Source organism: Sphaeroforma arctica, assembly GCF_001186125.1.
Source record: "Sphaeroforma arctica JP610 unplaced genomic scaffold supercont1.739, whole genome shotgun sequence".
Taxonomy (NCBI): domain Eukaryota; class Ichthyosporea; order Ichthyophonida; genus Sphaeroforma; species Sphaeroforma arctica.
In genome coordinates, this window is record NW_014039819.1 from 1 (window position 1) to 13,418 (window position 13,418).

The 13,418-nt window shown below is 43.6% G+C and overlaps 2 protein-coding genes across 2 annotated transcripts in view; both read right to left on the minus strand.

Moving 5' to 3' along the window:
• Positions 1–524: 524 nt before the first annotated feature.
• Positions 525–3,568, minus strand: SARC_08322 (hypothetical protein). Its single transcript, XM_014297706.1, has 3 exons — positions 2,685–3,568; positions 1,145–2,009; positions 525–716 (listed from the first exon to the last, which is right to left on the minus strand). The coding sequence occupies exons 1-3, from the start codon at positions 3,298–3,300 to the stop codon at positions 671–673; spliced, it is 1,527 nt and encodes a 508-aa protein (XP_014153181.1). The 5' UTR covers positions 3,301–3,568; the 3' UTR covers positions 525–670.
• Positions 3,569–5,807: 2,239 nt separating this feature from the next.
• Positions 5,808–13,418, minus strand: part of SARC_08323 (hypothetical protein) — a gene marked incomplete at its 5' end in the record, with an annotated part of 17,589 nt that continues 9,978 nt past the window's right edge. Inside the window, 9 exons of the mRNA XM_014297707.1 lie at positions 5,808–6,491; positions 7,233–7,337; positions 7,938–8,212; positions 8,690–8,963; positions 10,299–10,477; positions 10,988–11,157; positions 11,608–11,819; positions 12,197–12,426; positions 12,906–13,136. Of these exons, the coding sequence (XP_014153182.1) occupies positions 6,302–6,491; positions 7,233–7,337; positions 7,938–8,212; positions 8,690–8,963; positions 10,299–10,477; positions 10,988–11,157; positions 11,608–11,819; positions 12,197–12,426; positions 12,906–13,136 (1,866 nt within the window). The 3' untranslated portion in view covers positions 5,808–6,301. The remainder of the gene's footprint in view (positions 6,492–7,232; positions 7,338–7,937; positions 8,213–8,689; positions 8,964–10,298; positions 10,478–10,987; positions 11,158–11,607; positions 11,820–12,196; positions 12,427–12,905; positions 13,137–13,418) is intronic.

Genomic DNA, 13,418 nt, shown 5'->3' on the forward strand with positions numbered 1-13,418 from the left:
CCAATATGAGATTTGATTGAGTAAAGACACACCACCTATTATATCTTATTACATTCATGATTGAGTATAGAAATATCACCTATTGAATCATATTATATTCATTATATATATATACTATTTATATATCAAATATGAGATTTGATCGAGTATAGAAATATCACGTTTTAAATCTTAGTACATTCATCTAGATATCACACAACACATGTTGTGAAAGTGTTGTGTGAATGTCAGTTTTAAAATGGTGGTCAATGCGCTTGATAGAAAAACAAAGATTTCTGTGAAAGTTGTTGCTCAACACTCATTGTAAATGGTAAACGTACACATCCATACGGCATATATGTCACAGAAGGCATCTAAATTTTCGATCGACAATTGTATCACATACTGAAGTAGGTCATAAACTGTTTCGGAACAAGATACGGGAATGTAAATATACAATTGTCTTTGATTTTTAACTCAAACCTGAATCCAGAAAAGAAACTACGCAATTCATGTATTTAAGTGAAGTATGTTTAGGCATTTTAAGGTTGTATAGAGCTTTAATTTTAATTTCGTTTGCAGTCGTATCATTAATCGACCTTTCCAAACGCATTTGTATCGACACCCGTGTAACATGCATGGGGCGAAAAAGATGTAGCCATTAACAACGGGCTTCGTTTATCCAAATCCTTCAGCGCAATCGCAGCCACACGGCGCTATTACACTTGAAACCAGACCTATGTAGGGGAGAGGAGGATGCATTGCGATAAGTAAAGATTCGTAGTCCATTTCCAAAACATGTTACCAATCCTTCCCAAATGATGCAGTTAGGTAGTTGCGTGGTGCAACGAAAAACACATGCGTGTATCAACTATTTACAACCGTCGCCATAACAACTAATCTGCACCGAATGTGATAATATGTAGCATGTGATAAAAGTATTCAACCACACAAGATATACTTCAAGTACACACTTCGGTGTTTCGAAGGCTGTGTAGATGGTGTACTAGCCATGCTTGTTCCAATAAGCATACTGCCACGTAACTAGTAACCAAAGAACCCATGTTTTACCTAGCAATACATAATTTACACACATCACAACAATGAAGTACCACACACAATACACATACGATTAAGAAAATAAATCGACCCAAACCAAACATACCCAAAGGCCAGTTGCAGGGTGCGATCGCCGCGCTTGATGCGGTCGTGGTCCTCCAACCACCGCATCTCATACCAGATGGATGAACTACTGGTGTTGCCGAAGTTGTGCAGTGTTTCTCTGCTGGGTTCAGTGTCGTAGTCTGAGAGTTGCAGATTCTTCTGAATGCCCTCAATCACAGCCCGACCTCCCGCGTGGATGCAGAAGTGTTGCACCCCAGCTTTAAAGTTCGGTACATAGTGCTTCTCTGCGCCATTTTCGCTCGGCCTTACCCACCCTCTTTTGCGTCCAAAGGACATGAGCATACTGTATAGCACCTTAACCTGCTCAGTCACAGGCAGCACATATGGGCCCAGCGACGTTAGGTTGGTTGTCATAGCCTTACCAGCCACAGACACGATGTCCTTGCTCAGGCGGATACCCTGTTCACCGGTCTTATCCTCACACTGGTACACGGCATTGTATGCCAAGTCGTTTGAATGCTGTGTGCGTACGGTATGCAGCAGCTTGTATTTGGCCGTGAGTCCGTCCTTCCACTTGCTGGACAGCAGTGCGGCGCTACCTCCAACTCTGAAGAGCGTGTTCTGCAACAACATAGACCGCTCGTTACCGTGATACAGCTGCTCGGAAATGGTCTCAGTACTGAACACTATTGCGGTCTTGCCAGGATTATTCTCCAGCAATTGCTTAGCAAGGTCGACGGAGATGAGACCCGCACTGCATCCCATGCCACCCAAGTTGAAGGATTGTAGCGACGACTTCATGCCGTAGTGGTTCGAAATCATCGCACACAGCGATGGTGTGGGTGAGAATAGCGAGCAGTTCACCACTAAGAAGTCAACGTTCTTAATGTCGATCTTTGTCCTTTCTGTATCGAGATTAAGTACATATTCGTTGATTAACTATTTTGCAACATAATAAACCAAGAGTCGAGAGTATAAGTTAGCACAGCTACATAAAGAGTTACTAAGAAGGCATGTCTTATCGTCCTTTTGCACAATCCACTCAATTCGCTATGCAATATCAACACGCCGTTTGGAAAACTTCTTACGTTCTTGAATACAGTACATACGGAAAGGAAGGCCAGATGCGATGTACACCTCACCTGTACTCGTGCGAGTACATGCATTGTAGACGATACCTCACTCGTACAGTTGTATGTCTAGACAATCAAGGTATGAAATACCAATCAAACAGTGTAAATGTCCCAGCTGTTTGTGTACCAGCAATTTAATAAAGCACACATATCCATAAGAGAATAGATACATTTACAGATACATGCGGGAATATAAATACATATTATACATACGAAAATAGATACACAAATAATATAAAGAACATTTGACAGGTATATATACACATACAGAGTTATATATTCAAATATTATATAAATAAATACATACAAGGGTATATAAACGAGACATACATATGTTGTCTGAGCGGCACCCGAACATGACATGCAATTATCGTATTGTGTAATGAATATTCATCTCCACATCACACAGTAGCACACGAACACGCCTCCTCCTTATACTAGGCTTACCGATCAATTGGTCAATGCATCCTGCCATGACGGTCATAAACTCGCGCCGTGACGAGGTCATGGTTTCTTCTTGTTTCTGCCCTTTGAGGGCTTTTAGAATTCCTGGGGGCCAGTGCGTGGCATTTCCAGTGGCACTTGTGTCCATGATTCTCTGTAAGAAGTCCTGACTTTCCTCGGTGAAGGAATTGCTCGACCTCATCACCTGCATGATCTCGTCACGGGTGACCTTCCAGCTCTCTGGCGGCGTAAAGGTCTCGAACTCGACACAGTAGACGGGGCTTTTGCGACTGGAAAGATATGATCCTAGGAATGCTACAAGCATCACCAGCGCAAGACCATCCACGGCGAATTTATAATTCAATTGCGACACATACGCGACAGCCGAATCCCAATTCACTTCGGATGCTGAGACATCACTGGCCAGTTTGGTGGACAGCAGTACCACAATCGCTGTGAGAATGTAAGGCACATAACATTGTACATACACTTGGTAGAAGTCAATGACATTCAGTGACAAGCGATTGGCCAGGTAGATGTTGCTCCTAGGTACTACATCCACACTGGTACTTTTCTCGGCTGAGAATTTCTCGTTCTTGAATGGTCGTTCAATGGCCATGGTGAATATTGCAATACAGAGACAATAGTATATATTTGTTCAGGTATGCTGTGTGAAAGTTGTTGAAACAGTGTTTGTAAATGTGTATACAGCCAGATTATGATAATGTACCGAGCACTGCACTAACCTTAACAAGTGCTTGTGTTCGAACTTATGCAGCCGAACCTTCCTTGCATCATATATATAATATATATAATTCAGAAATTCAGAGTATATAAAATAAGTGTTCGTTTGTCCATGATACATTTTTTCTTTCTATATATAAATTAATTTGACCAAAAAACATACAAACAATGATTCAATAAATGGGGAACCACACTCAGATATTCTCCAAAACTTGATAAATAGCCTATTAGCTGTCATCAAATTTCCTTTTTTCAAAATAATAAATGAGGAAAATACATATTTACTCTCTTTGCACGCGAGCTGCAACTTCGCATATGTTGGCTTTCACAGACTCAACAGAGGCCGAAACCAATGAAGTATGTCTAATGGACTCGATGCAGTGGATGCACCGAAATCACCTAGAAATTACAAAAAAAAAACATGTTGCAAATTCACTTCGTTGGAAGTTTGACGATGGTGCGAATTCCGATTGTTCACGAATTAAAATAATTTCAGAAAGTGCTCAACCGATAGAATTGGCGTTGCTGAATACATTTTTTTTAAATTTAAATCCTGGAAACCCGTGTTCTCTGTTTAGATGTGCTCATCGTCATCATTCAATTTTTTTTCGTTCCAACTTTCGATAGAAATGGGGATAAAGCATGTCTTCCAAAGCAACGTTTGGGAAGAAATCGGAATTTGGGATATACTTTCTAGTTTCTAGACTGCTTTCGTCCCAAATTGTGTAGTAATTTTCTAAAAATAGGAAATTCAAGCACATGAGTTTTATCAAATTGGTGTAGCGCATTAGAACTACAAAGTATTCAATTATTATTGGCCAGCAGCCCAACACTCGAAGGGCTCCTATCATTTTTCCATGAATTTTTCCTAAAATGTTCTTAATACATATTTCTAATCCCAATTTGTTTTTGACACCCACTTTTTTCGTTTTTATTTGTCATTACCCTCCCCTTGCTGGTGGTGTAAAAAGAAGCTGGGGCTGGGGCCTGGGCCGCTGAGGCCAAGGCTAATACGAGTCCTACAGCTATTTATTTCCCAGAGGCTGGCTAGTCGACTCATAGACCCTCAAACCCAGTGTCCGTCTGTCCGAATGTCCAAGGTCCGAGTAGAGTGTTCGTTCGTCTGCTCAACTTTCTTCAAGCTTCACAGTGTTTCAGTTCTGAAGTTCAGAACTTCAGTCCTCAGCAGGTGACAACACAATTAATGAATTGGCACAATTGGTGACATGTCATCGATCACCGTCCACCGACACACACCGATTCTCATTGAACGAAGAAGGCGGGTAAATATTTTGATTTTATTTTTATTGGGTTTTTTACAAAACAATTAAAAGGTAAAATTGGAATCCATGTGAATGTGGACTAAAAACAACACTTGCCCTGTTGTCAGTTGGCACTTGTGCTCATTTTGGGCATGTTGACCATTTAAAAAAAATAAAAATCTTCAGTCTGTAAACTAGACTTGCCAATCATCACCCATCATGATTTTGTATGTTTCCGTAACTACTAACTCTCTCTAGTAGTAACTAGTCCACAGACAACGGCCCCCCCTGGCCCCACTTGCCCATGTAGTCTTACTTTTCCCAGATTGCTACATTTTATCATTGTTTGCTAAACCCGATTAATCCAAATGTATCTGATAGTTATCATAGAGAGACTGTTTCCACTCGAGAAGGCGTGTCGTTAGACTCATTGCATTGGGCTGCTGTGTTGCCTCTGGGGTTCGTACAATCGTACTAGTTGAATATATGCTTTAAATATATGGCTAATACTTGCAAGCATGTGTTTGTATCATCCGTGCGCCTTTTCCGCCTTTTATATATTATATTCTGCCTATATACACGTTTACCTGTGTGCTATTCACGTTTGAGCTACTCGAGGTTCCCAATTTATTTGAGATATATACAAGCATTACTTACAAGCGTTCAAGGACTATTCAGTCTTTGTACCCGCTCAGTTTTCCTACAAGTAGGAGGTAAACAGCATATATTATAGTGTAAAGGAATGATTGTTGTTCGACATATCTTGGGCACCTACAGTCAGCAATCACCGCCCTCTACCACTGCCGTTCACGGCCAGAGACTATCAAGTGCGAATCTTTTGGACGGAGCATGTGGACAAGCAGAGCACAGAATGTACTGAAGCCCTGACTAAATTATTGACTAGCAGTGACTCGAATTCACTTGCCTTTGTTCTAAATAAAATAACGTTTCCACTTATTTGCTGTGTGAAAAGCAGTATGAACTGCGCCATCGCTCAATACCACAGTGTATAGGCTCAATCGGATTTCCCCCAGTTCTATCATAGCAGACACAACGGGCACATAATCCTAGGTGATAAATAATGGTGGAATATTCTTTAAGGACCATGTTTTCAACTAAATTGGATTGTTAAGCTAATTTTATTACAATTTGCGATACAGACGACAGGTGTAGTGTGCGTAGTGTTTGGCAATATTGGATTCTCCAGATATATTCAGTGCGGAGCTAGCACCGACACACAAGAGTCAGTCATGGTGTGTTTCACATGCGTGCTTGTACACATATTTGTGTGTGCGTTGCTGCGTCTACTAGCCGTTGTAGCCAGCTGAGCAAGTGGGTGGATTTCATACGCACCTTGCACGTACGTGTTTACCACCCCAACTTAAGTACTGAAAGGCTTCCAGAATTGACGCCTCTCTACCGGAGAGGATCTACAATCTCACCATCCTATTCTTTTCACAGATATAATGTATGTCAGACACCTCAGCCTTGTCATATGGTATGATGGACGGTATCTGAATGACCCCATCTAAGTGCATGATTAAGAAGTACATACATATCTATGCTCTCACCCTACTGTATGATTGATCGAGTATATCCATATCCATGCCCCTATCATAGCGGCTGATTGAATGGGTTCTGCACGGAGCCGGCATTGCGTGGCACATGGGGAGTCATGCGCATGCCATTAGCGGCATTCATGCCGTGCAAGTAGTTCCACACCACAAACAGGATCATCATGGCCACCCCTACCATGAATACCAGCATGAACACCATCGACGTAGCACCCGAGTTGTTGTTTGAGCTATATACAAACGAGAGAGTAGAAGCACACGGATTTAGAATAGGATGCCCTAACTGTCACGAAATAGGACACTCGAGGTCCGACTAGTTGTTTGTTGGGCAAATGCACATCCTTCCCACTAGTACATGTGCAAGCGCATGTGCATACACTGAAGGCAAGCACACGACGCCATGCGAAAGCAATCCCTGGAATAGTTTATAGACGTCCTGTGCGGATGCCTCGGGACCACATTGAATACAGCTAGACGGTGGAGCATCTCTCTATCAAGGAGTACGATAACACTGAAGTGTGGCCGATACAGCAAGCGACACGACCGCACAAACGAACGTACATTCACACGGAGGGTATAATGATAGCTAGAGCGATGGTACAATCATACTTCGAGTACAGTGATAGCTAGGGCGATATTACAATCATACTTAAAGGGTATAGTGATAGCTAGGGCGATAGTACAATCATACTTGACGAGTATAGTGATAGCTAGGGCGATGATATAATCATACTTAGGGTTTTTGCTATCAATGTACTCTATTACAGTCATACTTAAGAGTATTTTGATAGCTAGGGCGATAGTACAATCATACTTTACGAGTATAGTGATGGCTATGGTGATAGTACAAAAATACTTGAAGAGTATAGTGATAGCTAGGGCGATAGTACAATCATACTTAAAAGAGTATAGTGATGGCTATGGCGATACACAATCATACTGCAGGTATAGTGATACCCAGGGTGACTCACCTGTGGTTAGTTCTGGTGCCACCTTGTTTGATTCCAGGTGCGGATAGGTGAGGTCCCGTTCCCTGGCAATCTGATGTTGGCGTGTGCACATCACCGGCATACACGCTGATTGAACAAATAAATCGCATACGGTATGAGTACAACCTGACATTAAGTGTCATGCACCACCTCAAGTGACTATGGGTAAAGCAACAACAAATGAATCACAAACGGTATGAGTACAGCCTGACTTAAACGTCACACACAGTCAGAAACAACTGCTACAAACAAGCAATAACAAATGAATCACAAACGATATGAGTACAGTCTGATATTAAATGTCGTGCACAGTCAGAAACAACTGCTATAAATAAGCAAGAATATATCGTGAGCCATGTTGAAAACATGACTAGGAAAGCTTTGGACCAACCCCTCCAAACAATCACACGATTAACCAGAACTAGGAGTATTCTTCGTACATGTTTCATACCAACGGATAACGTCACCCTGCAACAGTATATATGCAATAGAACACACACAATACACCATACAACTGGGTATAAATTAGCCTCAAACCATTAACTGAGGTGCAAAATATCCCCATACTATTGGTGCGGCACTCCCACTGGGCATGTGTTAGAGCACAACACACAACGGACACGCAGCCCTGTCCAAGTGAGTGGCATGCGCTGGCCATACCAAGTGAGTGGCATGTGCTGGCCATACCTCGAGTCGCTGTCAGCGTCCTCTGCGTTGAGGACCACTTTCAGCTCCTGCGCAGTGCGTGGCGACTCAAACACAACAGTTGTTGCGTTGAAGGCGCCCTGCACGGCGATTAGGTTGTACACACGTGCTGTGGATGGCGTGTCTGATTGGGTGCCAACGCGACTGGTTGCCATGGTGACGGGTGCAGGCACTATCTGCAGCACACTAGGATCTGCGGCAATTGGTTCCACACCCTCGTGGAATTGCGCATTGGTGAGTGTCAGATTACCAAAGACCTGGAGGAAGCATTGGAAGCAACTACTGATTAGTATGACTCATATATGGGTCGGTGATCTGCTCAATATGCAGTAGATGACAAACGAATGCAACACACCAGAATTCGTGCCAAGATTTTCATATTTCTAACCCAGTAATTCTCCGAGAAGAATATATAAATAAACATAAAATATACATATGCATATACAAATACACATACATATACTTATAAATATCAAAATCAAAATCAAAATCAATATCAGAATCAAAATCAAAATCAAAATAGCAATAGCATTCAAAATCAAAATCAATATCAATTTCAAATCAATATATATATATATATATATATATGTATATGGCTCACTACCGAAATACATCCCACGCCAGCAAACACATGCAAGGTATCACAGACAACCCCTCGCCAACGCATTCGTACACAAGGGGAGAGAAGCATACCACTCACACGCAGCCACCCACCCACCTACCCACCCACTCACCTGACCAGCTTCCATGGCATAAGCGACCTTGGAATACACGACCTGTGCGGCCAACGCAGGCACGGTGAGCGCGACCACCTTCTTCTTGATCACCTCAACGGGCGAGATCTGTGGCATTTTCGACCCCACTGTGCGCACTGTGAGCAGCAGTGGCTCCACCGCAATACCAAACTGGGGCTGTCCTGCGGTTTGCGGTGGCAACTCTATTGCGGTTGCACGGCAGTATGTGGCACCGGTTGCATGGTCAATGTACGGCGAACCGCTGTAGAGGTGGCTGTGGAATGGGAGGGGTAGCACAGTGTTAGCACAGGCGACAACCAAGACTTTGGATGGGAAATAGTATACATGTGAACACAAAGAGACTTTGAATGGGAAAAGTATATATGTGAACACAAGAGACTTTGAATGGGAAATAGTATATATGTGAACACATGAGAGTTGGAATGGGGAATAGTATATATGTCAACACAAGTGACTATGAATGGGAAATAGTATATATGTGAACACAAGAGACTTTGAATGGGAAATAGTATATATGTGAACACAAGTGACTTTGAACGGGGAGTAGTATATATGTGAACACAAGAGACTTTGAATGGGGAGTAGTATTTATGTGAACACAAGAGACTTTGAATGGGAAATAGTATATATGTCAACAAAAGAGATTTTGATGACTTTGAATGGGGAGTAGTGTATATGTGAACACAAGAAACTTTGAATGAGAAATAGTATATATGTGAACACAAGAGACTTTGAATGGGAAATAGTATATATGTGAACACGTGAGAGTTGGAATGGGGAATAGTATATGTCAACACAAGTGACTATGAATGGGAAATAGTATATATGTCAACACAAGTGACTATGAATGGGAAATAGTATATGTGAACACAAGAGACTTTAAAAGGGGAATAGTATATATATCAACACAAGAGACTTTGAATTGAGAGTAATATATATGTCAACACAAGTGATTTTAAACTCTGAATGGGGAGTAGTATATATGTCAACACAAGAGACTTTGAATGGGGAATAGTATGTATGCGCATATGACTGCGCACATAACAGGTGTGGCGTTTCGTAGTTGCATGCTCGGCTGTGTACCTGTGACGTCTCTGCCTTTGAAGTGGCGTGGTGCTGGCGGGTGTTCGTTATCGTCACGCAATAGCCCTCACGTTAATGTGACACATGAAGTGACATGACACGCACTCGAGTGACAGGGCGAGACAGCAGCACCGGACACAACGCAGCGACACATGCACTGCGACAGACTACACGATACTCCACGACAAAGGGTAGGCAGGGCAGTAACAAAGTGTACCAACCAAATGGCATAGACACACACGTCCTGAGATACAACAGCCACGGGCACTACACTAACAGCATTTGATCTATACAACAACTGCACAGCTCACAGCTCACGTCAACACACGCTCGGGAGTCTACACCAATGCAGCATAGCGCAAGTGGACACCTGCAGAAACAAAAAAACCGACGTCCAATGCGCACCCACTGACCCAATGTACAGCTAGGGACATTGCACCCAGCAACGATACACATCACAGTACAATCTCAAACAAAACACAAGCGCGCTCTGCATACGACTTACGCAAGGGCGAAGACGCAGGTGTAAGGCACATTGGAGGTGTAGCCATGGGTCGACGGCTGAGTGGTGTCACAGCCTATGACGGGCGAAAACGGTCCCGCCTCAGACTCAAAGGTCACCGCAAAATCATACGATGCACCGGGGCTGTTCGTGATTTCATTGCCATTGAAGGTCTTGCTTACCTGTGTGTATTAAACGGGTTAGTATCACACAGTTTTCTTTAATATATATATATATATATATATGTGTGTGTGTGCGTACGAGCGTGCAGAAGTTGCATTTGTTCATGGTATCCCTATTTAATTGGCTAGGACTAAGCATTAACTTAACCTGTTTGGTATGTGCAGGCTTGTGTGTAGCTCCAGTCACGATCAGGAGTGACCAACGATTCGAAAACGTTCCATTTCCTGACACTAAATCAGCTTCAACATTGAGTCTTAATCCCACAGATCAGGACAATAACAGCGTATGCCAAACCATTAGCTGAAACAACCCGTTTACACCACCTTTGCGTTCGTTGTGCAGGTAGGTACGATGCAGAGACCAATAAACAGAAACCCCAAGATAAACACTAAGCAACATACTTGTGCCGTCATTAACATAAACACAAAGCAACATACTTGTGCCGTCATTAACATCAACACTAAGCAACATACTTGTGCCGTCGTTAACATAAACACTAAGCAACATACTTGTGCCGTCGTGACATCTGCCACATGCACCGTGACTTTTGAGAGAACGTCTCTGCCGCTCTTGAGTGCCAGTGACGTTTTGCCCTTCTTTGTTGCGCGGTACTTCTTCTTCCCATCGGGACAGGCAGGTTGCTCTTCCAGGTAGTAAGGCCGCTCTCTCTCATACGTGTCTACCGATGAGTGATATGAAACGTACGTAAATTCGCATGTATACAGGCACTTGGAAGTCTTTGCAAAGGTGAGTATGCATACTGATTTTTCACCTCTCTCTCTCACACACACACAAGCACAAAGACATCTTCAAAAAAATTATATACCCATCCATCGCTAGAGAAGCGGACTCATATGCCTATGAACAGGCAGGTGGGCCACACATGGACTATAAGTTCCTAAACCGAATATTATAAACATATGTCTAAATAAAGAAAGTCAATCTGACGGGATACTCATACAAACAAATGTCCAAACATACAGTAAGTCTATCCTCAAAAGTACCACGGCCAACCGAAGGCCTAGCAGTGAGAGGTGACAAATATAATATAACTGCACACACACGCATACACGCTCAGCGTATATGTACCAACGCGCTATCAATCACTCACTACGTCTAATGTACTTACGGAACTTGTTCTTGGGCAGGGGCAAGCACAGACTGCTTCCCGGGTACAGCACAAGCGTGGTAGGCAGACCTGTCTCTGACTCGCCCACAGTCACGTGAACGTAGTCCACTGCACTGGGTTGTGTGCCCACCCAATTGGCTCTGAGGACTGCGCGCCCGGCGGTCTCAGTGCGCACTCGCACGTGGCACTCGGCCGACCAGTCCACACTGGCACTGGACAATTATCGAGGTACGGAGCGCGGCGACGTGTTAGCTACGGGTACTGCTACAGACCAATGGAATCTGGTGGTCAGATGTGTACTAAATGGGGAGGGGGTGCATCACACTATCATTCAAATAAACTCAGAAAGCCTGTGAGAGGGGTGAAACACACTACCATTCAATTAAGTTCAGAAAGCCTGTGAGAGGGGTGCACGGCCAGTGTGCGGGGCAATGGGTATTGGTGTATCCAACACAAAAGTAGCGGCACGTGCTGTCCCAAGTGCTTCCAGTGGGTTGCCTAAGCACGACCTGGCTACAGCCGAGACGAACATCCGAAGATGTCACGGCACAGCACTAGTTGTACCATAGTGTGGTACATAAGTACATACCTGCTAGGTGCCTGCGTCTGTACGCTCACCACACCCTGGTTACTCGACTGCACGCGCAGTGCGTCTCCGCCGTTGGGCAGCACAGTGAAGGCGCGACCGTTGCGATCTCTAACCACCACAGAGAAGCACAGGTCTACACCCACAGGCACAATGGCAGCCTTAGAGGCGGGCACCAGCAGCAGAAAGTGCACCGACCGCACGTCAATGGGGAACGCGTTGCGCTGTACCGTCTGCGGATGGCCAAGGCGAGACACGGGATAATGTTAGGGGTTTTTTTGTGTGGTGCAAAGTCAGGGTAATAGGGGTTTAACCACTATTTTTGATCGTTTAAGTCAGGTCGTCTTGGCCTCTCGGTAGGTTTTTAATTGCTGTCATCTTCCCCCGCATTATCGACACAGGTTTCCTACCTTTAGTTCTCTCTTACCCTTAGCCCAAACAGTATGTATTTTATGCAGTGTGGGTTATTGAATCATACTCACCGATGTAGATAAATCAGAACTCTGTACAATTAGTCGGATGCGGTTCTGAAAAGCTATACATATTACACAATAAACGGAAGACTATTCTTACTAGTAGATAGAGTATATGAATTTCCAAAGGAACACACGAACGAACACACAACAACTTATGAAGCCTGTAGGAATGAAACACATTCGCAGAAGTCTACGCATTTGAGGCGCTACATGCTCTCTAACCCTCAGCCACACACCTGGTAGTCGCCGTTCTTAGTGCCGTCGTCCGTACAGATGACCTCCACAATGCTCTCTCCTTCGGCTGCGGCGGTGCGTGCAATAAGACTCCCCTTGGTCTTCGTGGCATGGGTCACATGTGCACCGGCAGATACAGACACATCGCACGATTCCAGCAGTTTGTTGGTGATGATTTCTCCCACTGAGTTGGTAGGTAGAACGATAGTGGGCGGGAAAGGCACAGACGCCACCTGTGCGAGGGAATGCAAGTCAGGAGTTTCTAATTGAGTGTAGGTACGTTTAGATTGAGCAGAAGCTTATGCAAATACACGCAACCGCTAAAATCCCAACACAGGCTAATTATATACGATCGTGAACAGATACTCGCCATATTCCAATCGTGGTGGTCGATGTTCACAGACAGCAGAAACGTACATCCTCAAAAAATGCTCCAATTATATCATATATCAATATATACCACTATCACTACATATCATTATAAAATAAAACAATACATACATACATACATACAT

Excerpts from the sequence above, each read along its gene's own strand:
- SARC_08322 (XM_014297706.1), bottom strand. The coding sequence starts at position 3,300 with ATGGCCATTGAACGACCATTCAAGAACGAGAAATTCTCAGCCGAGAAA. Across the intron at positions 2,010-2,684 it reads ATGCATTGACCAATTGATCG|AAAGGACAAAGATCGACATT; the intron begins GTAAGCCTAGTA and ends ATCTCGATACAG. Across the intron at positions 717-1,144 it reads ACCCTGCAACTGGCCTTTGG|GTCTGGTTTCAAGTGTAATA; the intron begins GTATGTTTGGTT and ends TCCCCTACATAG.